Here is a 27,167-nt window from a genome sequence, read left to right as displayed (position 1 = left end):
ATAGTACTACAATGATTTACCCATTACATTTTAGTGATAACCTCACTTAAACTTAAATGTACAAACTATATTTTGTTAAAAATAGTTACACTTGGGAAATTACACACTTTTACAACAAACGAGTATACAAAACAGTTAAGCCTTGGTAGAAGGCTACATTAACAGAAAATATAGGTTTTTCTGAGAGATTCAAACTTTTACAAACAATTACATACAGTTTACAACTTATACTTACCACAGGTTCAAACGTTTTGAAAACGAACATCGACACTAAAATACTTATGAACTCACCAGCTTAAAGCTGACAAACTCTTTCAAAATAACTTGTATTCTCAGGTCATCAGTAGACAGGTACCGATGCTAACTTTTGAGAAGATGGAGCGCATTTCAAGACTCATCATATTATTTTGATTCGCATTATATTTTTGGTGTCTAAAACTGTAAAGAACACGCTTGTATTAAAATTATATATATTTAATGCAATGGATGATGTTGTTTGCTTATTTACATTTACTGTGTTGTGATACTTTACATGACGTCTTCCGCCCCAGAACGTTTCCGCCGTTCTTGGTTTTGGGGTGTGACATCAGGTGCACTCCTAACTCTCGTGGAACGCCTCAGAGGTACAGATTCATCAATTGGCTCAACAGGAGTTTCCTCCTCAAGTTGAGGGCCAGAGTTTGAAGTTCCTTCACCACTTGACTCTTGAATTTCTTCAAGATCAATTTGCCTCCCACTGTCTCCTTGGCTTATAAACTCTCTTTCTCGAAAGACTCCTCTTCTTGCTACGAAGACCACATTATCACTAGGTCTGTAGATGAGGTGACCAAAGGATTGCTGTGGGTAGCCGATGAAAATACACCTCTCGCTTTGAGGTTCGAGCTTATCATGAGTCTCGCGTCTCACGAAAGCCTCGCAACCCCAAATCTTGATGTGGTCTAGTTTGGGTACTATACCAGTCCACATCTCGTGAGGAGTTTTGGCAACTTTCTTTGTAGGGACTAGATTAAGGATATGGGTGGCAGTCTCTAAGGCATACCCCCAGAATGAGATTGGTAGCGAAGCTTGACTCATCATGGAACGAACCATGTCTAACAAGGTTCGATTACGCCTCTCAGCCACACCATTCAACTGCGGTGTCCTGGGAGGTGTCAATGGTGAGACAATCCCACATTCCCTTAGATAGTCGAGGAACTCTGAACTAAGATACTCACCACCTTGATCGGATCAAAGCATCTTAATGTTCCTGCCCAATTGATTCCCGACTTCCTGTTTAAATTCCTTAAACCTTTCGAAAGTCTCTGACTTATGCTTGATTAAGTAGACATATCCATATCTACTGTAATCATCAGTAAAAGTCAAATAATAACGATTAGCATCCCTTGTGGCATGTTTGAATGGTCCACACACATCCGTGTGTACAAGGTCCAACAAACCTTCACCCCTCTCACACGATCCTGTGAAGGGTGACTTCGTCATTTTTCCAAGTAAGCATGATTCGCAACTATCATTTGAATTTAGGTCAAACGACTCCAAGACTCCATCCTTTTGGAGTTGGCCTATGCGTTTCTTGCTTATATGTCCAAGATGACAATGCCATAATGATGCTTTATCCAAGTTATTATTATTAAGAGAATCAATACACAAAACATTATTTCCTAAGTTATCTACAACAGATACAGCTTCATACACACCATCACAAGGTAATGCTTTAAAATAAAGAACATTATTAAAGAAAGCATTAATCGAACCAACTTCATTATCAAATGAAAAGGTGAAACCTTGTTTATACAATGCATGAAATGAAATAATATTTCTTGCCATTTCTGGCGAATAACAACATTTATTCAAATCTAAATTTAACCCACCACTTAGCGATAAAGTATAAACTCCAATCTTAGTGACAGGTGTAACTTTCCTATTCCCCATAATTAAGTTTATTCTTCCTTGCTCCACATTCTCACTTCTTCTTAGTCCCTGCAAGTCACAACAAATGTGAATACCACAACCGGTATCAAGGACCAAAGATTTACAATGGGGTGAATTATTAGAAATGATAGTGTAAATACCTGCATGGTTAGGTTTAACTTTCCCATCCTTCACATCTTGCTGGTATTTTGGGTAGTTCCGCTTCCAATGTGATTTTTCATGGCAATAGAAGCATTCAGCCTATTTTGGGTCAGAAGAAGGAGTGACGAAACCTTTCTTGGTTCCACTTGAAGAAGAGCTATCAAGGGTCCTAACCTTGGTACCCTTCGAAGAACTCTTTCTCTTCTTCCCTCGACTTTTCCCGATTGCCAAAACCGGAGTGGAGTTTGGAGTAGGAGTGTTAACAACCGACTTCCCCTTAAGACCCGATTCTGTGGTCTTGAGAAGTCCCTGAAGTTTGCTGAGTGTGACCTCTTCCTTATTCATGTGATATGTCATGTGGAATTGATCATAGCACGATGGTAAGGAGTGAAAAATTATATCTATTGCAAGCTCCTCAGGGAAGTTCACATTAAGCTTCAGCAATCGATCCACATACCTTTGCATTTTCTGCATGTGGCTCGTGACGGAATCCCCATCCTTCATCATGGATGTTATTATGGAGCATATGATTTCGTACCTCTCTTGTCGTGCACTTTGATGGTATCTTTCCATCAAATCTTGGTGCATTTCATAAGGTTAGAAATCCTCATAGGACTTTTGGAGTTCCGCTGTCATTATGGCCATCATGATACATGCTACTTTCATAGCATCCCTTTCATGTGCCTGAAAGTCAACGATCTCTTGAGGAGTTGCAGTGGTCTCATTAATCTCCTTAAGCTCCTTGTCAAGGACATATTCTTTGTCCTCATAGCGGGTAATCAACCTGATGTTTCTGATCCACTCATTGAAGTTGGATCCATCAAAAGTGACTTTCCGACACAAATTCATAAGGGTAAAGGAGCCATTAGGATTAGAGCCAGAAGCAGCATTGTTTGAAGACATCTGAAGGAAGAGGACAAGATTAGTTTATATATTAAGAGAGTCCTTAATAAAACACCCAAATATAATATTAAGGCTAGGATCCAATCACAATATATTATAACTTAGAATAGGTATGCCGTAATCCAAGCTATAACATATTTGAAAGGTAGGTGAATGACGATTCACCAATTTCCACCACGAAAACCGAAATATTAGATATTAGGTTTTTGATTGGTTCTTAGAAATTCCTAGATTCTTTGAGATTCAATGAACTTTTCAAAGGCATGTTTCAATCTCGAGTGTGCCCTCCAAGTTTTGTGACTGGGATACCGAGGATCACAAAACGAGGTGTGAAGTAACCATGCAAATCACTTGGTACCCTTAAAATTTATCACTCAATCGATGTGCCGGTAAACCACACACGCTCCACCGATACTATAATAAACCTTAAGTCACCCTTTACCTACCTTGTTAAGTCCAAGTTAGTGTGCCGGTTAACCACACACGCTCCACCAACGACTTAGACAAAGTGTAAAGTGTAATTTCATGGATTAGCACCTTATTCACATTTTCCTAAAGTAACTAAGATTGAGAATTTAATAAAACATTTAGTTACTTTATAATATTCATCATACTTTTAATGAGAATTTGTAAGTCCTTGTCCTACCCGTTCGGCTAACGACCCTCCACCAGTCAAGCGAGCGGTGGGTGAGAATGGACACCCATCAAGTTTCCATTTTATCGGCAACAACCTTATACCCACCTTATAGACCGGCTTCGTGAATAAGGCGTACTAGCGGTAAGACGACTTTGTTCTTATACGTATATATATATATATATATATAATTATTAAATTATAATAATATAAGTATAAGGGTTGAATTTTAACTTTTAAAATTCTAAGGGTTGGAACTAAAATTTTAATAAGACTTTACTTGTTCCAAAACTAGAGGGCAAGTTTTGTAAACTTTCAAAACTTTTCATTTCTTGTAACTTATGAGTTTAATAGAGTAATAAAATGAAGACTCCTCATTTTTCAAACTCTTGTGTTCTTTTAATGGTTTTATTCAAGTGTGACTCTTGGTTTTCCATAACTTGAGGACAAGTTATGGACTCCATTAAAACACATTATGATCAACAATTAATCTACCACATAGGTTACAAATAATTCTTATGATCATCTAAAACATCATAAGAACAAGAACATGAATATAAACACTTTCATAAATCAAAATTACACTTAAAACTTTGTAATTTTGATAACTAGTTGTTGTAAATGAATTAGCAAAGACATTACACCATCTAAAACAAGTTTTCAAGTACCAAAACAGTTTAGGGTAATGTTTCTAATCCATTTCCAGCAACTAAAGTCGAAAATCTGCACTCTGTCGACCCTACTCGTCGAGTGCATTAACCTACTCGACGAGTAGGTTGAAGATACAAGTGAACTCGACGAGTCCCCCCATGGACTCAACGAGTCCAGCAGTCAGACAGCAAGTTTTTCGACTTTCTTCAACTTTTTAGCACAAATAACAAACAAACAAGCCTAGGCTCTGATACCACTGTTGGGTTTTGAGCATTCTAACACTTCCTAAGTGTACATGCAACCCTAATAACCTTGGATCTATGTTTGTCTAATTATCATGAAAAGTTGAATTCCAAGGCTATATTCCTATCTAGCATACATGGGGAACAATTTTAACTTGAATGATAGATAGAATAACTTACCTTGTTGTTGCTTATGTTCCTTGAAACCTTATGAGCCTAGCACCCCAAGTGTGATGCCTCAAATGCTTCACACAACACCAAATGCTCTTGGAAAGACTTTTGAGAAAATGCACACTACTTGAAATCGTCCTAGCCCTCTTGTTTCACATGTGTAGCCGATTTTGGTGGAGAATATGATTCTTATATAGTGTTGACACATCTAGGGTTACACCATGTAAACCCTAATGTGTCATGACTCTTCATTTCCATGACCCATGGGTTTGTAACTCCCATGCAGCATCCTATGGGTGGAACCCAACTTGATAATCCATGGAGCCTCTTGGCCCACTATACAAGATATGGATGATTTACATCATCAACCCATATATTTAATTAGTTATCTTTTGATCACTTAATTAATTCTAAATTAATTCTTGATCAAACTAATCAAATAATATTATTAACATATTAGAACTTATAATATATTAATAATCTCCAAGTGTTATTTCTCTCATTTAGTCTATCCAATTGCATGGTGCCATGCAACCCAAATGGACCATGTCGGGTCGGGTCAAGTACATACCAGTAATAGTTATGGACTTAGACACCTTATCCAACACTTAATTGATTAAGTCCTTAATGGGTTAAGTGAGAAACACTTAACCCTAATTGTCATTTTATGTGAAACCCTAATTTTGGGATTGATCGAGACCGCAATAGAATTAATTATTAAACCTAAAATAATAATTAATAATCATTGGAAAATTACCCTAAGGCAATATTTGACTTAATGGATTAAGTCCTTAATGGGTTAAGTAAGAAACACTTAACCCTAATCATCATTTCATGTGGGAACCCTAATTTCACTTGGGCCTTGAGTTGTGTCTTCCTATTGGGCCTTAGTGGTTGGACTATTGATGGGACCAAAATAATCAGATGAGTTTTAGGGTAAGGCCCATGTGAAGGACTTGGGCCTAATTTGGAAAATTGTGCCATAGATGGGCCATAGTTTAGGCCTTTATGATTATGAGATATTCGGCCATTAGAAATGCAAAATGTTTGGAGCGTACTAAATGGACTAAATGGGCCTTTATGATTGGAGTTTTGGGCCTTTGGATTGTGAGTTGAACCTTGGGCTTGGAACCCAAATATTAATTGGGTGTTGTTTGATGTTGGCAGTTCGGGAATCTGTCAACCAGCAACTGGAGTTTCAGTCGCGGGACTTCAACAGTGTCAGGTGAGTTATCCTCACTATATCAACACAATCTAAGGCACCAAGGCAGGCCCTTTATGGATTTTATTCGGATTATTGCATGTTATGCTTACCAATTTGCATCTTGGTGGTTAGGATGGTGATGTACTATGTTTTAGTGACCCAGTTGGGTTGGTATCCTGGTATATAGGATGATGCTATATTAGTGACCTGTTATGTCGGTATCCTGGTTGTAGGATTATTGCTATGCTCTATGATATGTTGATCGGTTTAACTGTTATGTATGCTAGCGTATGATATTTATGTGCATATGATTATTTGTTTGGGGGTTGGGTTGAGGCGGTCCTGCTTTGTGTTGAAGGCCAACATACCCAGGGCGGTCTGGACATACTATAGGCCCAGAAGGGATGTTAGTCAGACCGAAGGCCCAACGAGCGGTCCAAATAGGTTGTAGGCCCTACGAGGCAGTCCAGTCATGCCGAAGGCTCGGAAGCGGTCCAGATAGGCTGTAGGCCCTACGAGGCGGTCCAGTCAGGCTGAAGGCTCATTATGCATATTGTTCTATATTTGTTATATGATATGGTTATATTTGTATGACGTTGGTATTTTGGAGAAACTCACTAAGCTTTGGGCTTACAGTTGTTGATTATGTTTCAGGTACTTCGATGATCACGGGAAGGCGAAGGCATGATCGTATAGCTCCTCATATCTCATGATTTTATGGTTTGATTCTGGGGATACTATGATGATTAAACTATTTTGAAAACAAACTGTAATAACTTAATGGTTTTAAATGTTTTAAAAAGTTTTAAATTGGCTTGAATTTTTGGGATGTTACAATTTTGCACAACATCAATTGCGATACTGTCGAAGTATTAATCACCATCTTCGGTTCTTCTAACTCTATAACCAATCACTGCTTCAATCTGGACAGCGGTGTAACAACTTCATAGATTGCACCAACACATTTATCTCGCCCAAATGTGTTTCAAACGCACATCATTCTTCCAAAGATGTTATTATTTCATCTAACATACTTTAAATGTAAAATGCCATTCTATAGGTATTAATACACTATTTATGATAACACTTCATAAATATTATTTTACGATATCCCTCGATCGTTTATCTATAAAGTTATCGATGCCAAGTATCATATGTCTCTCTATCACTTCGAAAAGTTTCTTATCAGTTATAACACGAAAATTTTAGAATCTAGAATACTTAAAATTTCTTCTTCCAGACCAAGGTCTGCAACTGAACTTAAACTTTCTCAAGTAATAGCAATATAAGTAAGCAACCTAAGGCATGCTATATTCATTTATCATTTAGCACATATTATAATATAAGGCATATATCCTCTAATATTCTAGTTTTTGTGTCCATTTAGGTATTCAACCTAAAATACACTAGATACACGTCGTATCATCATCCCTTAGCAATCCATGTTTAAGTCTAGAAATTCTCATAATTCCTAGTTCACTTAAACTAATTCTCTAAAAAATTTGAAGTAACTTAATATTTTAGAATACTATGGTTTGTTACTACCCAATATCCCACTAAAATCATTCATTTGGTTTGTATCCATATACTTACAATGAATCCGTTAATATATTGAACTTCCAACGGTTTAAGTCTAAATACCAATCCGTGGTATCTACTTCACTTAATCACTCGATCATCCCTTAGCAATCCATGTTGTACTACTATTGACGAGACATCCGATTCTCGTTTAGGTAGCATCAGCTAAAAATCACTCGATCTTTATTTCGAGTTTTCAGTTGTCTACTGCTATACCGAAACTTAGAAAAATCATAACTTCCTTATACGAAGTCAGATTTTGACGTTCTTTTTATGAAAGTTCTCGGTTTAACGAATACTACGACTTTTATTTAGATCAATAAAGCTAAAAAAATAGTTTCTCAAAAACTCACTTTTTACGCTAAATAGTGTTGTGACGGTTCTGTCGCGAAACTTCAATAAGCCATAACTTCTTCGTTATAACTCGGATTTTGATGAGATTTTCATCTAAATGTTTCTAACAAGATTCTTTACAACTTTCATTAACATTTTTTTCACTTATTTCCAACTTCATATTTTTTTTGTTAATTTCAATAACTGACATTTAATTGGAATCTCATAAGACTTCCAAAACATTATGAATGATTCTAAACATAGTTTTACTTCAATTCTAGTAAAAATATATGTTAGAACTCAATACTCAAATTTATAAAATATTGCATAATATTATTCATTATAAAACACGATAACTGAACGTGTATGTTACAAATAGCATCATGGTATTTGATGGATTTTCCAGAAACCATTAATACAATCTCATCAAAGAGAGATTCCACATTTTTCAAGTCATAGATGAATTCTACCATGAACGAGATCAATTTGTGTTTGTGAATAACTATTATTCAATTTAAACAATCCTTGTTAAAACTAGTGCCAATTATTACTACATAAGGTTATGGTTCTTGAGCTGCTTCAAGTTCCATGTACCTTCCACTTGCTTTCTAAAGAGGACCTATTCTTGGTGGGTTTGCAAATTACAATCTAAGCCACATTTAGAGTATTATACAAATATGTATTTAGTAGATTTTAGCTTTAGAAGCTTTAATCCAACATTGGCTTCAAATCCATAAAACATTAAGTAAGATGAGGATGGAGCCTTTCCATACTTAATCTTATAAAATTTTTTTATCTACTTATTAGTTGGTATTTGTATCAAGATACAATTAATAGTAATTGAAGTATTATCCCAAAAAGATTAAAGAAAGATATTTCTACCGATTAGAAAGCAAATCATACCAAACAAGATTTAATTCATCATTTATTATCATTAAGGCCTTAGATGATTCTTACTGGTTTGTATCTCAATTTTTGAAACCTTCAACCAAGATTTCATAATTATATTTTACCACGTAAAATATAATTAAAACTACTATAGTTGTTAACAAAGTTGATTTGGTATCTTGCGCTTAATCTCAGCCATTCATTAGAAAGGAAGTCATGCACCAAAGTGTATAGTTCCTTAATTATTATCTCTATGCTTTAGTGAAAATGTCATTAAGAATTCTTTACATATAAGGTTCACATATGTTAAATAAACTAAATTATTTGCCTTCAAATATCCCTTTCTTGAAGTTGGAACATGTAAATGCCATTTATATAATAAAGATAACAATGTCAAAGATGAGTTTGACTTAAAACAAGTTTAAGTCAAAAGTGCTTGCATATAGAACTTAATTTTATTTATGAAATGTTGATATTTACTTGACAACTCTATTAAGAGATCTATTTTCATAAATAGAAATTAATCATTTCAGAATATGAATACTATCGTTATGAAAAACGATCGAGTATCAAACATGTGAATAAAATAACCGAGACATAAATTTAGACATGCTAAATTAAAACATACTTTGTTCCAAAAAAAATATTGTTTTATATTACAGGTAATTTATGTTATAAGCATAAATAACAAACTAAACTCCGAGAGTGTAGTTCTAACTTGATTGTGCTCAGCTTGGTTACTCTTCAACAAATATTTGCAAACCCTTTACAAATATTAGATTAACATTTATGTACCAAGTACCTAAGTGTTATATGAAAAATATGTTGGATTAGGTGTCTAAGCCCATAACTATTTTTGGTATGTACTTGATTTGATTTTGAGCATGGTCCTTTTGTGTTGTCTTCACTCATGCAACTTGATAGGATGACAAGAGGAGAGAGAGTAGAATTTATTATGTGAATAATAAATTCAAACTCAAAATTGTTTTATTAATATATTACAATATTAGTATATTATTTGGAAATCATATTATTTAATTAGTATTGATCAGAAAATAATCTGGAATGAATTTGGTGATCAAAAGAGACTGATTAAATAATTGTGGACTAATATTGCAAATCACTGATAGTTGCAATTGGGTTGATGGATCACTTTGGAATAAGGTTGGACGAATTCTATGAGAAGCCCATAAGGAATTCGTCCAAGGGCTATTCTAGAAGGGGTCCATGGGCTGCTTAAGGCTTAAGCAGTCACATTAGGGTTTCCACCTAAAACCCTAGCAGCCACAAGTATAAATAGACCCCATTACAAGGGATTTTTTACCAAGGCTTTATGATACTCTAAGGTGGCCGAAATCTCTTCTCTCCTACTTCATCCTTTGAATTGAGTGTTTGTGACTCCATTAGAGGTGTAACATTTGGGGCACCAAGCTTTCAAAGGTCAAGGAGTTCTTGTTATTGCTACATAACAAGTGAGGTAACGTTCCAAACCCTTTTATACATGTAATTTTCGAAATTGGTATGCTAGATCAGGGTTTATGCTTTGGATGATTATTTGCATGTATAACTTAAGAAAAACCTAGATCCAAAGCATTAGAGTTGCATGTACACCATAGGATTGTTGTAGTGTTCAAAACCTATCAGTGGTATCAGAGCCTAGGTCGTTTTTTTTGTTATATGTGATGCTAATGTGAATTGTTTAAAGCTGGAAAATTTTCATTTTTGCTTTCTGCCTGATCCCCACGAGGTGGTAAAAGTCACCCCAATGTGGTGTCGGGTCAGATGGCAAATTTTTTGGATTTTTGCCCTTAATTGGGTTAGGATAATTACCATAAGTTGTTTTTATTGATTAAAATCATTTTTTCTTATATGGTAATAAATATCCTCATCTAATTGAAGGATAATTGTCAAATTTTAAAATAATTAGAAGATTATATGATATATTAGTTATTTGTAAAATTTGATTTGAATTATCTTGCCATAATTAAAGGGTTTAAGTCAAATTTTTACTAAAGATAAAATTATATGATTAATTTAAATTATTTTAATTTTGATCTAGAAGTTTTGAAAAGTTTTAAAATTTGTCATCAAGTTTTGGAATTTAAAATTTGATTAAAAACATTTAATTTTGAAATATTATATTCTTAAACCCTAGTAATTTGAAAAGTTTCAAAAAATGCACCTCTTGGTTTTGTAATTTAAAATTTAATTAAATAGCTTTAATTTTGAAATCTTAAACTTAGAACATTGATAGTTTGAATAGTTCAAATTACACCCCTATGGTTTTATTAAATTAACTAAGTGTTTAATTAAAAGAGAGAATTATTAAATCTATATTGACATGGTTTAAGTTTAATTAAATTAACAGTCTAATTTATTAATAGATTAAATCACCTAGTATTTTAAAAGTATAAAATACACCCTTATACTATATAGAATTAAAAGTTTAATATTATATATGTATAAGAAATGTCGCTCTTACCATTAGTAGGCCTCATTTACGAAGCTGGTCTATAAGGAGTGTTTAAGGAAGCAGCCTATAAAAAATGACTGTCATAGGGTATCAACTCTTACCCATCGCACCCTTGACTAGTGGGGTCGTTAGCCGAACGGGTAGGATAGGACACAATATTCCATTATAAGTATAATGAAATACGAAGTAACTAAACACTTTTATAAATTCCCAAATCTTAGTTACTTTAGGAAAAATGTGGAGTTGGTGCTAATCCATGTAATTGCACATTGCACATTGTTGGTCGTTAGTGGAGCATGTGTGGTTAACCGACCCACTAATATGGGACTAATGAAAGATGGCAATGGGTGGCTCGTAGATTATCATAGATCAATGAAGCATGTATGGTTAACCGACACATTGATTAGGCGATAGACATCTTCGAGAGTACCAAACTAATTTGCATGGTTATCCACACCTTGTTTGTGATCCTCAGCATCCCAATCATAGACTTGAAGGGCATAATCGATATTAAACATTCCATTGAAAAGTTCAATGAATCTCAAAAGATCTAGGAGTTTCAATTCATTTAAAACTAAATTTCTTTTCGTTTTCATGGTGGAAATTAGTAAATCGTCATTTACTTACCTTCAAGTATTACGCAGTTGGATTACGGAAACCCTCTTCCGAGTTGTAGAATATTGTGTTGGGTCCTAACCTTAATATTTCGTTTGGGTGTTATATTAAGGATTGAATCAACTAACTTGAATGTCTCCCGTTTTGTAGATGTCAAATTCTAACAACTATGGTCTTCCTGAATCCTGTGGAAAAAGCTTTCTGCATGAAGATGATGTTCCACGATTGGATCTTGGAAATGTAAATCATGCTTCACTTCCTCCAACTCCTCCAATAATTCTCCCTGACTCACGTGTTCATCAACTTGAAAAGTTCAAGGTCACTCAAGCCATATTAGCAAGCAAACACAAAGATGGAAAGTCTATATGTGCTCACGTCTTGGAGATGAAGTTACATATTGACAAGTTGGGAATGTTAGGTGTCGATGTCTCAAGGAAGTTGATTGTTGACTTGGTTCTTCAATCATTTCCTAAATCATATAATGAGTTCGTTAAAGATTACTATATGATGGACCACGATGTGACCCTCATAGATCTTACTTATTTGCTTATTTTTGTTGAATCAACAATGATTTGGCGCATTGGTCAAACAAATTTGACTGGTAGATCAACCTCCCAAACTTCCATGGACATTAACAATGGCAACATTAGAAGTCAATAAAAGTCTTCTCTTCCCAATGGAAATGGGTCGGCCAAGGTCAAATCGTTTGACCAGATGGTAAAGATAAAGGTTGTCCCATGTGTTGTTCCAAAAAAGTCCATTTGTTTCTACTGCCAAGAAGGAACATTGGTTACGGAGCTTTCATACTTACCTGAAAGATCGCAAGGATGGGAGACTTAAGATGTATGACCTTGCTTCAGGTAAAATCCATTATCTAACTCTATTAAGTTCCTATTTGTAGATTCTTAATACATGATGTGATAAGATTGCATTTTGATGTTTTGTAGGATCGAAGAAAAGAAAGGAAGCTTAAAGGATGAACTGAATCTGGTCGCAATGAGATGTATTTCAATTGCATGGTTCGATGATTGGATTTTTGAGCTGCTTCTTAGGAGTTATGATAGATTGCTTAAAAAAATTTAGTAACAGTTTTCATTTGTAATTGCGTTGTAATGACAATTTTTTATGTGTTTTATAAATAAAATAAATTTTGTTTTTGTCTTATTTATATATATCCTTGCAATGACTTTTGTGAAAATTGATGTTTGTATGTTTCTATTGCTAGCAATATTGAAAATGGATGTGATTCTTAGTTATGATATTTGTGGAAATGTCAAAAATTTACCAAATAAGGAATGATTCTCATCACCCAAGTTTCAATCGGACAAAAACTTGGAATCATACAACTTGTTTTGTGTAATGAATGAAAACCTTTGTATTTAGGAAATTTAGACTAATTCCTTGTTCACATAAGTATGCGAGTCAATTGAAGGACTAGGAGATCTAGTATACATTGTTGTGCATCAGGTCAAGTCCACCACAAAGAACGATAAGAACATTCGTCATGATTTGCTAAAAGTTTAGTAATATGGTTATGCTTACAAGATTAAGTGTAATTCTGAATCACTGAAAAGGTTTCAATGAAAAGCAGAACGAGTAGGAAGAATCAATTAGGTAGAAAGATAAAAGTTTCTCCAATCTGAAAAGAAGGGAGAGTACTTAAGTATCGTGTTTTATGATCATCTTAATGATTATGAAACTGTGTCACAGTTGATCCTCTAAGGACACCTTAGTGCACTAGTATGGCTAAGAAGAGGAATCAGAAATTGTTGAAATGGTTAAATCAAAAGGTGAATCATACATCGTTCCAAAATCAAGTCTTAGAGTCGTACTCTAAGATTGTGAATTGAGTGACATCATCTTAAGAAGGTTCACAACACACTCATCAAATGCGGAGTAGAAAATTTCTTCTTACTCTTGCACATTTGAAATTGGTGAGTTGTGATATCTTAGATAAGACAAAGACCAACTAAGACTAATTGTGTAAAATGTTTGTCTTGATAGGAACCTGCACTATCTCTTGAATATTTGTTTGTCAAAGAATGTTTCTTGACAAGAGAATCTTATATGTTAAGAGGTAAGTGGGAGTCTATATGATCTTGAAAATTTTTAAGAACTAATCAAGAGTAAACCTATTGTTAAACACTAGCACACGACTTAAGGTTTGTAACCTATCGTGTTGACACATTCTTGTTTCTGTGTCATTCTAGTTGAGTTGACTATACATGTGAGTTCTATGGGTTCTCATTTGAATGCATAAAGACAAAGCACCTTAATCCATGAAAGTTCATTGATATGTATGAGTGAGCTGCTGAACAACTTTGAAGCAATGGTAAGCCCTTGCGCTTCCAGATGGCAAGAAATAAAGATTGAACAAGTTCAGTGCATATGAGTTTGGATTTAAACGTTGTCTTGTGATAATGGTTATGACAAATTCGCATGGATAGGAATGCATACACCATAAAATCTAAGTGATAAGGTTTCTCTCCGCTTCATGAAAATGATTGCGAGGAAACGCTTTCAGTAGGAAGATTTTAAGGAGATAGCGATTGTCTAAATTGCATTCTCAAATTCGATTTTGATTACAGCATCCTTCTTCATAGTTTAAATTGTGAGAGTTGGCAATTAGTTTGAACAATTAAGACTTATTGTTATAAGTTCTGAAATTGTTTAGACACACATATGAGCTTTCTCATAAAAAGTGTATGAGCTTGGATAAAAGCTTATCGAAGCGTTTCATATCAGAAATATGAACTGTTTGGTTAGAAAGTCAATAAGTATTGATTTCTAGAAAATCCAATTGATTTCTGAATATATATCAAAACTAGTTGGAGCATAAGTGTAATGCTGATAATTATAATGTTAGTGGGAGCATAATTATGTTGCGAGTTAGCAATGTTAATTATAAAAATACATAAAACTATTATTTTATTATTAATATATTTTTTGATGGGATGATTTTACCGTGTGATTGGAGTGAAGACAAAATTTAGTGATTGAATTACACTATTTTTGCGTTTTATTTGGTGCAAAGGTTGGATTTGCTCTAAGGAAAGGAAGAAGGAAAAAAAACTATGTATTTAAAGAAAAAGAGCACCTAGCTATATGCTATGCCTTTTAGCCATTCTAAAAGACAATATTCCTTCCTTAAGCATATATATAACAAATAAAAAAATTAATATTAAAAATAACCATAACACATTCAAAATATTATTAAAAGACAGGTATATGTTGTGATCAACTCAATTTTGATTTCCATTATTTACGAATATCGTCACACATGACATATATAGTCCAACCAAAGTGGACGTTGGTATAATTAAATCGAAATCCTCATAAAACAAATAAACAAAAGTAACTTGAAAAACCAAAAAGTCAAAAATGGTATCTCATAACATGGGTCATCGGAAGAGATTTTATATTACTTTTCATGGGAATAATGCTTCAGCCCTACATCCTTTTTAATCAAATTAATTAATATGTATCAATAATTTTTATTCAAATTCATTTTTAATTATAATATCACTGAATAATAATAATAAATTATATTTTTTATTTTTAATCACTTAAAACTCTTTAAAAAAACTTAGATGGTGTTTGGATAGGAAAAAAAAAATCTTATAGCTTATTGTTTATCCTCACAGTTATAAATTAAGTTTAAATATTTGGATATGAAATATTAAAAATCAGTTTATTATGGTGGGGATAAACTAAATAAACTAATTAAGCATCCTCTTCTTATAGTTTATAGTTTATTTCTAATCCAAACATTTTTTTTATAAAAGTTGTTTTCTCACACCATTATAAACTATAAACTAATAAGCTTATTTCTAATCCAAACACTTTTGTTCGGTTGTAGTCAAATTTTATTTTTTAACTTAAAACCGATTACATACAATGACATATTCAAACCTTTTGATAACTTAATAGGGTAAATTAATACAATGATATATTCAACTTTTTGATAACTTGTAACGAGCAAATAATACAATGACATATTCAACTTTTTGATAACTTGTAACGAGCAAATAATACAATGACATATTCAACTTTTTGATAACTTGCAACCTTAAACATGATATAGTAAAAGTTTGATTAATTCAAATTAGACATGTTCAACTGTTTGCATGTTCTGCAATGCATGCATGTAAATGTACGAAAAGGGAGAGAGCAGGTTACCAAAACCACCATTATTATATATAATTCCAACTTTATCCACTGTAGTCTCTCTTTCCAGTTGGCAAATGAATGATATTTATATAGAATAAAATAATATAAAAAAATCTTAATCCTACAAGTCATTGAAAATCACAGTTATGGCACAATCCCAACATCTCCAACAACTCATGAGCTTATAAACTAAATATCCATCAACTACTTCTTTTCACGATCAACGGTATGTCTTGTGTGTTTTAGTGTCTGTATTCTTCTTTTATGTCTTATACATGCATAAGTAGCAGGTGAGATTTCTGATCGACATCTGGAATCTTACTTCTACTTTCAACTAATCTCAGTTTTATTAATCAATCAAGATAACATTGATTAGATAGTTTAATATGATACGATATGACTTAAATCCAGGTGTTACTTGTTTGCATTCTCTATAAATTCTATCCGAGGTTAACGAATCTGTACAAAAAGAAGTGGGAGAGAAGGTGAAATTAAAGGCGACAAAAATGAAAGGATTTTGCTTGATCATTCTGGGTGTTCTAGCAATTCTTGGATCAGTTGAAGGTGATTTGGAGATGGGATTTTATGGGAGTTCATGCCCTAAAGCTGAAAAGATTGTTCAAGACTACGTGAATCAACATATCCCCAATGCTCCATCGCTTGCAGCTGCTCTTATCAGAATGCATTTCCATGATTGTTTTGTCAGGGTTAGTATGATTTTTTTGCATTCTTTTAGCAAAAGTTTTAGCTGTGTTCATAATTTAATCCATAAGTTACATATAATGCAGAAAATTAAACAACTTAAGTGCATCACAATATGTTCAACTTTATAGAGTTCAATAATGCAATGTTCATATCATTATTATATTTTACATATCCAGTAAACACCAACTAAACATTCCACATTATTCAATTTTTCCTGTATTGTGGATGATATAATAGATAATGTTATGAAATAGGCATTTCAACTTAAATCCATTTTTTGTACGATTTTACCTTTATTTAGTGTTTATAATCACTTTCACAAGTGTGCCATAGCTTTTTCAAATATCATTTAAACGTCTAGAGAAAAAAAAAAAAAAAAAAAAAAAAAAAAAAAACATAGCCTTACTATAGCATGGTATTCAAGTCGTTCATTTTAATTATTGTGGGTCCTGTTTTTTTTTTTTTTTTTTTATTTCTTCTCTGCTAATTAAGCAGGTAGACCCCTGTACTTTCACGTTTTTTATGCATGCGAAATGACTATTATTGTCTTGGAGCCCTTAACTTGACACGACAAATTATCAAGAATTCAATATAGGTTCTTAAAGTGACAATCAAAATATGACACGTTGTTTAGTTTAATCAAAACATAATCTGAAATGGATATTTTAGTTTTGAATAGTAAAATGACCATTTTGACCCTGCTAACATTATTGTTGTTTGGAAAATGGAATAGGGTTGTGATGGATCAGTGCTTTTGAATTTCACTTCAGCCTCAGGGAACCAAACTGAGAAAGTGGCAGTTCCAAACCAAACAGTTAGAGGGTTCGATTTCATTGATAGATTGAAGAGTTTGCTTGAAGCAGAATGCCCTGGCATTGTTTCTTGTGCTGATATCGTTGCTCTTGCTGCTAGAGACTCGATTGTTCTTACTGTATGACCAATTCTAACATTTTTTTAAGACCCATTAAATTTAAAATAAAATATAACAATAACGTTTTTTTTTTTTTTTTTTAAATTATTATTTCCGGTTTAATTAAATAAAGGGTGGCCCTTCATGGAGAGTGCCTACGGGTCGAAGAGATGGACTGATGTCAAACGCATCCGAGGCATTAGCCCAAATCCCGGCTCCATTCGACAACATTACAATCCTCACACAAAAGTTTGCAAATAAAAGTCTTGATTTGAAGGATCTCGTCTTGCTTTCTGGTGTGTATCTTTTTATATGTTGATTCAATTAGTTTATGTAAAAAGATTATTCTTCCAGTAACCCTTGACCTGACCCACACTGATCTCATGTTCCCCACTTGGCTGACAAAAGCTCAGTCATATTGAAATTGAAACTCTTAGACTGCTCAAACTGTAACCTTTGGCCGTTTGTTTTGTTTCAGGCGCCCATACTATTGGAATCTCACATTGTCCATCGTTTACGAACCGTCTATACAATTTCACGGGTGTGGGCGATCGTGACCCGACACTGGATAGTGAATATGCGGACAATCTCAGATCGAGAAAATGCAGGACACAAAATGACACGACAACAATAGTTGAGATGGATCCCGGAAGTCGTAAGACTTTTGATCTTAGCTACTACGCGTTATTACTAAAGCGTAGGGGATTGTTCGAGTCGGATTCAGCTTTGACTAGGAACTCCAACACGTTGACTTTCATCAACCAACTCCTTCAAGGATCAATTGCTAATTTCTACACTGAATTCGGATTATCCATGGAGAAAATGGGTCAAATTGGGGTCAAAACCGGAACCACGGGTGAAATTCGAAGGAACTGTGCAGTTGTAAACAGTTAAAAGAGTGTGGATTTTGGTATAGGATCTCCGTTTATATGTTTTGGTTATTTCGTATTTAAATTTTATTGGGTTGCTTTACTTGATAGAAAACAAATAAAAACGTAATTGTGAGTTGTGAGTTTTTATTACTGATACTGTAAAATAAACGAATAAAATGATATTGAAATGGCTTTGTTTTTATTTTCCAAGTACTTAATATTTTGTCGGTGGCAACATATAAAAACGACATAGTTTTGACTCGATACTTCATACTAGCCAAAATCACGTGGTCACCTCAATCCAACATTCCAACTACATCCGGTGTCTTTCTTTAACCCTTTATTTTCCATCAATTCCCTTAATTGTTGGATTTCATCCCATAAACCACATTTAGCGTACATATTCGACAATAAAACATAAATCCCAGTATTCATAGGATCCAATTCAAGTGCTCTTCGAGCTGCAAACTTCCCCAAATCAACATGTCCATGATCACAACAAGCACTCAGCAACGCCCCCCAAACAGAGACACTTTGAGTCGCTTTACTTGGCATGTTTTTCACCACATTCCAAGCCTTTTCTAACTCACCTGCTCTACAAAACAAGTCAACAAGGCACCCGTAATGCTCTGGATTTGGGTTTAACCCAAAATCCCGACCCATGGACTTGAAATATTCGATGCCAAGATCGATTTGACCCGTGTGACCACAAGCTGAGATAACAGTAACAAATGCCACCCCATCTGGTTTAATTTTATTTGTTAACATGTTTTTGAAAAGTTGAATTACTTCATTGTGATTCCCGTTTTTACCATATACGTTAAGCATTGATGTCCATAAAACCACATCGGGAGATTCTGCCATGGAAAAGACTTGTTTCGCTTTGATTAACAGCCCACATTTTCCATATAAATCGATTAGTGAACTCAAGAGAAAGACGTCGGATTTTGCATTGTGAATTGTTCGAATTACTTTTGCGTGTAGTTGACTACCTAATTCGATTGCATACATCCCAGAACATATATTCAAAGCCATGGAAAAAGTCCAATTATCATAACATAAATGTAAACCAGGCATACTTCTAAGTAATTTGATACCATTCTCCCACATTTTAGCATCGGAATAAGCTGAAAGAAGTGCATTTGCGCAGACTGTGTTCTTCAGAGGAATTTCATCGAACACCTTTGCTGCATCAAGAACAGCCATTGATTTTGAGTAGAAATCAACTAAGGCACTGCCTAGGAACACACTAGAACCCCACCCGGATTTCAGTACATGGGTATGGATCTGTTTCCCGAACCCGACATCTCGAGTCAAACAAGACGCTGTTAACGAGCTACACAAAGCGTATGTGTCTATTGGAACGCCATTGACATGCATGAAAGTGAATGTTTTGAGAGCAACAGAAGGATGTCCATTTCTAACATAACAAGAAAGGATTGAATTGAAGGGAACCGGGTGTGTGAGAATGGAGGAATTGAAGAATTTGGTTAGTGTTTGAATGTTGTTTTCTCGAGAACAATTCGTATGTGCGTATGCGAGATTGGTTTGGAGGGTGTAAGAAATGAAGATTATGCCTGTTCTAAGTAAATGAGCATGGACTTTCTTGATGGCTCTAAGATTGTTTGTTTGCGAAAATTTGGCCAAGAGGTTACCGAATGATTCATTGATTGAAGCATCAAGAAATGAGGGAGTTCCAGTAAACATATAAATGTTGGAATCCAAACGTTCGACAAATAATTGGGTGTTTCAAACGGCTTGCTTTGTATGAAAGTATATTAGTCTAATCTTTGGTAGAGAGAATTGGGGATGCGCCTCCTGATTACTTTTGTGATTTTATTCATCGCTGATCGCCCCCAGAGAAAGCGAGTTTCATAAGGCCTTGTTCACAACTGGTCCTCAATTTCTTTATCACGATTGCAAAACCTGGATTCCAATACTTCCTGCTACAAAATTGTGGGTCGATTTTTCCAACTGAAACACCCAATTATTTGTTCAGAATTGGGATCTTGAGCATATCGGTTTACATACATGACCTGATGTTCCAATTTTGAAAAAAAAAAAAAAAATTAACTTGTTGAATAACAACCAATTTTACAAATGGTTCTTACAGCAAAACAAAAACTTATATACATAAAAATAAATGAAAAGAATAAACATAGTAAAAAGAACTCATTTTCATTTTATTGTTTATACAACCAAACAAAAGAATTGATTATCAAGAGTATTTCTCTATTGAATTCTATGTTGTACAAAAGAGTGGAATAAATTCAGTATTCTCAACTTAATCTCTTTCGCATTTCCACTATCGCTACAATTTTATTTCTCTGTACCAAATTCTTTTGCTCTGTATTTGTATTTTCATTTTCTGCTATAATTTCATTTCTGTTGAATTCTATGTTTGTTATTACATCTAAAAATATCCATTCATCATTCTAGTCCCACTTTTGATGTTATAACACATGAAAATGGATAACATCAAATAACATGTGATAATACCTATTATTATTTTTTTTTTTGTTTTTCGTTTTGATGTTGTTAATTTCTATTTTTCTTATTTGTTTTATTTTTTAATTTATGTCATAATATTTTAAAAAAAACATATAAATTAATAAAACATAATTAAATTAAATACTTAATTAAACATTCAATTTATAAAAATAAAATAAAAAAAAAACAAAAAAAAAACGATATTATAAAGGAAGAAAAAAAACATTGACCGAAAACATATGATAGTCCTAATGCTTTTAAAAACATAAAACCGATACACTATTCTTCGCCTAAATATCTTTGCTCGATTTTCGCCTTCATTTTTCGGATCACTTTCGCACATCCCGATGGCATATTCTCCTCGCTAGTTTGAAGAATTGTTAAATCCTTCGTCAAGCGATCTTCCTCGGTTTCTCGACGAAGGAACTCCAAATGCTCATGTAACAACTCATATCTTTTAATCGCGATTTCATTGTGGGCGTCAAATTTTTGTTTAACTTTCCGCTTACTCTTGAAGTCTACTTTCGCTTTCCTTCGCATATCGTTGAGCTCATCTTGCTTTGTCGCGACCTGTCGGTCGTCAAGGCGGGGAGATCTCTTCGATGTCATTGAAGTCATCCGGCAGCTCACCTGTGTTCGCATTGAGGTCGATGTTCGTACGTATATCTGAAATGTCGACCGAACCCGAGCCGCGAGACCTCTTGGATTGTTGTTCCGAAAATGTCTCTGTTCGATTCCATTTTAGGTCGTCCTTAACAATCTCCTAGATCTTTTCGTGCATGTTTTCTTTGCGTGCTCGAAAACGTGATCCACCTCAACATGATATTGGTCTCTCACCACTCTATAAAACATCAAAATCCTTTGCACCACTTTACTTGTGCGAGGAAAGTTTACTGTAGATGGAATTGAACTTGGTGCACTTCCTACTTATTTGAGTCCACTTGCTACTCAACATATCGTGATTGCGATAATTTTCATCATTTTTCAAAATAGTTCGAAATTTCCCGATTACAGCTTCCTAAAAAGCGATTTTTCTCATATCGTTTCCCTGAGTTTGATATTTTGATGTCTCGCACCACGAAACTGCCAACGTGTATTCTTCCTCCGCAGTCCACCATGTTGGAGGTTCTTATGTTGATTGTTCCACCGCGACCGCTTTCCCTTTCCTTATTGCTCTCCCTTTGTTGGCCGTTTTTTCCGACTCACCCCCCCCCCCCCACTTGTGTCTCGTGAACCGTTTCTTGCGTGGCTTCTATGGTATTTTGTTTCATGGTAGTGAATATGTTGAAAGGGTTTTGTGGAATGGTTGTAGGAAATTATGGTGGGGGTGAGGCGGGATTGAAAAAGTTGGAAGAAATTGAAAGTTACGGTGTGCTTCGGGAATTTAGGATGTGCACGTACACCTCATATTATGCAAAATCGAGAGAAGTGGATGTGTTTGTGTTTAGAGGAGGAATGTTGGGGTTTTGATCCATAATGATGGAATGAGAAATTGTTTGATGATTTATAAAACAAGATGAGAGAAATAATTTGGATTTGTAGGTAAACAATGAAGTTAGATGTGTATATATAGGTGTAAAAATTAGAGATAAATTTGAAAAAATATTTTTTTTTGGGTTTAAAAACGGTTCAATTTATCACCGTTTGAAAAAATCGATCGAAATCAAGTCGTTTTCACCCGTTACCACCCTAACGCATCATAACATAACACCGAAAAATGTTTGTTGGGGGCGGTGTAGCCGACGTTATAACAAAGTTTTTTGTGTGCCACCTGTAACACCCTGTTTTGAATCATTTCATAATTTGGGATCGTGATCCCAAGACCGATTATCATAAGACTTAGGGCCTTCAAGAAAGAGACTTAGAACACCCCCCCCCCCCCCCCCCTTGTGTGTGGATAATATAGGTTGGATGATCTTGGAGTTCGGTTTGTGTTTTGGAGTACAAGGGTATGTCAGTAAAATAGCAGTTCAGGTCTTTTATGAATTTTAGATTTTAGTTCAGAATGTTTTATGGCAAAGGGGAGTTGATAAAAGTGTAGAGCTTCTCATACCTTTTTGTGGATATAAAGATCATCGAAATCGGATCTGGAACGAAGAAGTTTTAGCTTTCGGAAGTTAGAGGCTTTAAGCTAAGCCTAGTATGTCGAGGGGGTATATAGGGAGTATGTCGGGCGTACTAGGCAGAAGGATCGTAAACATCTATTGGAGTACGTTGGGTGTACTGAGAATACACGCGGTGTACTCCAGTCTCATGTAAACCCTAATTTAGGGTCTTGGACCCTATTTAATGATCTTAACTTCACTCCAATCCCTCCTATCTTCAACCCCCATCCCATTAAACCCTAAATTCGAAATCTTAGCTTTTATTTGAGCTTTTTGTGGTTTTTGGTGTGATTTTTGGTGTGCCATGGAGAAGAATGAGTTCTTATTGGAAGCATTGCTTGGCTTGGAGCTTGTGGATCCAAACTCTAATCATCTTCATCAACTTCCAAGAGGTATAAAGTTTCTAAATTGATGATTCTATGTGTTAGATCTACTATATGATGTGTTTTGGGTTTATTTTGGTCCTTAGAGTCATCCTTGTGAGTATGAGCTACTCGAAGAGCTTAGACTGTTGGATCTTAGAAATTCTGAGGTTGTGGGTGCATAAAAAAAATGCCATCTTGATGGGTTTGGGTGAGTTGTGATTTAGTTGGTGTTCATATTATGGGTTTAAAAGGATAAAAATGGGTTTTGGGTCCCATTAGGGCATGCAAGGGAGTAAATTTGGTAGCTTTATGGTTTAAAACCATGTCTAGGGATCAAATCTGTGTTTGGACAACTTGACTTAACCCAATAAGAGCTTAATATGGATTTTTACGCCTCTAATGAGTACGCTGGCAATACATTTAGAATACGCTCAGCATAACGCTAGTTTTTGCATCGTTTCTTGCACGTGGTGCTTCGAGGGGTGGGTACGCGGAGCGTACATTTATGATACGTAGGGCGTACTCCCCAGAGTGTCCATTTTGGGTCGTTTAGAGTTTGTGCCTTGTTGAGCCATTGGACTTCTAACCTTGGGTCATAGATTAACTATGGGCTTTCTTGTAACTAGGTCCATGATGGTTTTTGGGCCCAATTAGGAATTTGGACCATATTGGGCCTTGGGATGCCATTTACGATATTTAGCTTTTGAGCAAATGGGTTGGGCCTTGGTTTTGGGCCCAGTAAGAAAAGAATAAAATGGTCTTTTACCCTGGATATTGAACAAGTAATTTAGATTCTTGATTGTGGGGAGATCCAATTATTAATTTGATATTATTTGATGATGTTAGCATGGGGTGTCCCGGATCAGCAGACCAAGATTTTATCTGAAAGATTCAGTGGCTTGACGTGAGTTTTCCTTCGTTGTAACCATGGGTTGAATGCACCAATGCCAACCCACTAGTTTATGATATAATGTAATGATTGTCTTTGTGCCACTTGTCAATTATGCCTGTATTTTCTTGATGACTATATGATTCTTGTTATGATATTATGTGGTAGTAGTATGGGTGAAATAGACCTAGAATCCGGTTGAAATGGACCGAAGGGGTAGACAAGCACCCATATATACTTGATAGTATCCAGTTGAAATAGATTGAAGGGGATGGTAAGCACCCAGATATGCTTGACAATATTCGGTTGAAATAGAATGAAGGGGGTAAATAAGCACCCAGATATGCTTGATAGCATCTGGTTGAAATAGAATGAAGGGGTAGGTAAGCAACCAGACATGCTTGGTTGTATGTTTTTTTAGTATGTGGTATATTGGGGAACACAATACGCTTTGTGCTTACGGTTTTCATTTTATGTTTCAAGTATCTCAATTTCAAAAAGGTAAAGTTCGGGATGGCTGCATTGCACACACCACATTGTTCCGCATTTTATATAACCCTAATGTATTTAGGTGGTCATTGACATACTCCGAGTTCACTATGGTTTTATGTTATTGCTTTGGATAATGGTTTTATTAACATAAAAATGGAAATTTGTGTTCTTAATTGTTGGGACGTTACACCACCTACGATTAACGTGTACCCTCATTGCTCGCTCTCACCTGTTTTAATCGAGCAAATCAGCCTAAAGTGATTATGGGTAAAAATAATGAATTTAGGTAGGGATGTCAAAACATTTTGTGAAACTCCGAACCCATATAAGGGATATTTGTTAAAATAATCGGGGCGGGATGGAAGCGGAGGCACAGTTAACCCCCGTTTTAATTCTGGGGGTGGCGACGGGGATAGGCAGTCCTGTCCCGGAGCCACATGGGGACCCTGTTAAGATATTATGCATATTTATGTATATGTTAGTTATATAAATATAATACATAATATCAATGATTTTGAGCTTCCAAAAGTCAACAAAAAAATCATGTTTTTAATTTGTTAGTATAACGTTTTTGAGATGTGATAACATTTTTATTTTTAACATTTAAAATTATGTTATAAATAACTATTTTAACACAAAATAATAGCTTCTTTAAGTCCAAAAAACAATTTATTTTAGCCCAATAAAATAATATCCCAAAATCTATCGCAAGGGGGGGGGGGGGGGATCCAGGAATTTTGGGGTGGGGGCGGTGGTAGGGACGGTGGGAATTTCGGGGGTGGGGCAGGGGATACAATCCTCGTCCCATTTTCCCGAGTTGACATCCCTACTTTAAGGCTCTATTTGATATGCGTCTGACCGAGTCGAGCTAAAGGCGTTTGATAAATCAATTTTGGTCATCTAACTTGGAAAGCAATAAATTATTGGGTAAAAAGAAGGAAATTAGTTCAGAGACAAAGAGAGAAGCATTTACAATTGTATCGTTGCCCTAGCGTAGGAAGTTTTAACGCCTCCAACAACATCTGTCGACGATTTGCCTCTGTCACCCAACGATCGATGCAAAGTTCTTCTCCTCTGCCACCTAACCCAACAATCGACGATATTAGGTACAATTTTCTGATTCCGATTTTTCTGTTCATGTTTGTTGTTCTCCAAAAGTTTTGATTTTTTTGTTCTTGAATGTTTGATGTTCAATTAATATTGTTGTTGACGTTTGATGTTCAATTGATTTTTTTGTTGACAATTTGTTGTTCTGAATCATGTTTGTTGTTCTCATTTGGGTTTTTGCTCATACACACTGTTTCGCTGTCAAACTAACAAATAATGGGATAAAATAGAATAATAAAACTCAAATCACTGCTACTTCATACACTAAAGATAGTATAGAGTAAGCAGGGTCGATCCACAGGAATACGAGACTTCTTATTTAGCCATATTCTCACACATCGTACAAACAATATTAAAATGAGGGATTATGTTTGAACTAGAATTAAAATTCATACAGAAGTAAGATTGAAAACTAAATTCAGTATAAGAAATACATTTCTTATTCGGATTTCTATACATGCATTATGTTGTAGGATGTAATATGATGGTGATTCATGTTCAATCTAGGTTGGTAATTTAGATATTAACAAGCTCTAATACCCAAGTTGACAAAAGTGTTTTATTCAAAACATGTTCTTTAAATAAAACTTCATTTAATTGATTCAATTCAAACAAGCTCTTGCATCAAATCATTAAATGACATTAAGATCTTGCAACAATTACCAACAATATCCAACATTCCTCATAAGTTCGGGAATATAAACATCTAATCTTTGATTACACTAATTTTTGATCTATTACAACCAATTAAGTGCATGTTACTAACATCAAATCATAAAACATATACGAATTTCATAATTTGATTAACTAGATTGATAAGAACCCTAATTTATTTATCAAGTGAAAAGAGAACCAATCAAACATATAATGAAGACCAAATCAAAGATTACTAGATGATAAAAATGAAGTCAAGTGCAAATTACAACTTAACAACAAACACTTAGGAATCTAGAATCAGAAATGATTTAGAAATCAACCACACATGTCTAAGTGAAACTACAAATCTAACAAGTATGATCTTCAAATCAACTTACAAAAAGCAAATTAAAGTGTTTCGAAAGTGTTAGATGATGATATAAACTCCCTAAAATCGCCCCTTTGAAGTTCCAAGTCGAAGTTCATTCTGAATGTCCCCAAAAACTATAGATAAATCAGAAGTTAAGATTTTGAAATTCCATCAGATCACGTTACACGGCCCGTGTAACATATGCCTTGTCATTACATGTGACATCCCCATTTTCATGACCAGAAAAGACCGATTTTGTTTATGCTTTATAAAAATCAGAGTTCTTCTTTTAAT

At 34.7% G+C, this 27,167-nt stretch overlaps 2 protein-coding genes across 3 annotated transcripts; one reads left to right on the top strand and one right to left on the bottom strand.

The window, feature by feature from the left end:
* Positions 1-16,053: 16,053 nt before the first annotated feature.
* LOC145035778 (peroxidase 3-like) lies at positions 16,054-18,621 on the top strand. Of its 2 annotated transcripts, none has more exons than XM_078984288.1 (5): positions 16,054-16,158; positions 16,344-16,639; positions 17,371-17,568; positions 17,681-17,843; positions 18,026-18,621. In XM_078984288.1, exons 2-5 carry the CDS (start codon positions 16,439-16,441, stop codon positions 18,439-18,441), a joined length of 978 nt encoding a protein of 325 aa, XP_078840414.1. In that variant the 5' UTR covers positions 16,054-16,158; positions 16,344-16,438; the 3' UTR covers positions 18,442-18,621. The 2 variants fall into 2 exon arrangements, with proteins under 2 accessions (XP_078840414.1, XP_078840415.1); XM_078984289.1 differs by having other exon boundaries at positions 16,108-16,222.
* On the bottom strand, positions 18,597-20,250 carry LOC145035777 (putative pentatricopeptide repeat-containing protein At1g03510). Its single transcript, XM_078984287.1, has one exon. The coding sequence runs from the start codon at positions 20,124-20,126 to the stop codon at positions 18,711-18,713; it is 1,416 nt and encodes a 471-aa protein (XP_078840413.1). The 5' UTR covers positions 20,127-20,250; the 3' UTR covers positions 18,597-18,710.
* Between the last annotated feature and the right edge of the window lie 6,917 nt (positions 20,251-27,167).

Source organism: Lactuca saligna, chromosome 3 (assembly GCF_052625555.1).
Source record: "Lactuca saligna cultivar CGN05327 chromosome 3, ASM5262555v1, whole genome shotgun sequence".
Classification (NCBI taxonomy): Eukaryota; Viridiplantae; Streptophyta; class Magnoliopsida; order Asterales; family Asteraceae; genus Lactuca; species Lactuca saligna.
This window is presented reverse-complemented; position numbering and strand designations above follow the sequence as displayed.

Excerpts from the sequence above, each read along its gene's own strand:
- LOC145035778 (XM_078984288.1), top strand. The coding sequence starts at position 16,439 with ATGAAAGGATTTTGCTTGATCATTCTGGGTGTTCTAGCAATTCTTGGA. Across the intron at positions 17,569-17,680 it reads GAGACTCGATTGTTCTTACT|GGTGGCCCTTCATGGAGAGT; the intron begins GTATGACCAATT and ends AATTAAATAAAG. Across the intron at positions 17,844-18,025 it reads GGATCTCGTCTTGCTTTCTG|GCGCCCATACTATTGGAATC; the intron begins GTGTGTATCTTT and ends GTTTTGTTTCAG.
- LOC145035777 (XM_078984287.1), bottom strand. The coding sequence starts at position 20,126 with ATGTTTACTGGAACTCCCTCATTTCTTGATGCTTCAATCAATGAATCA.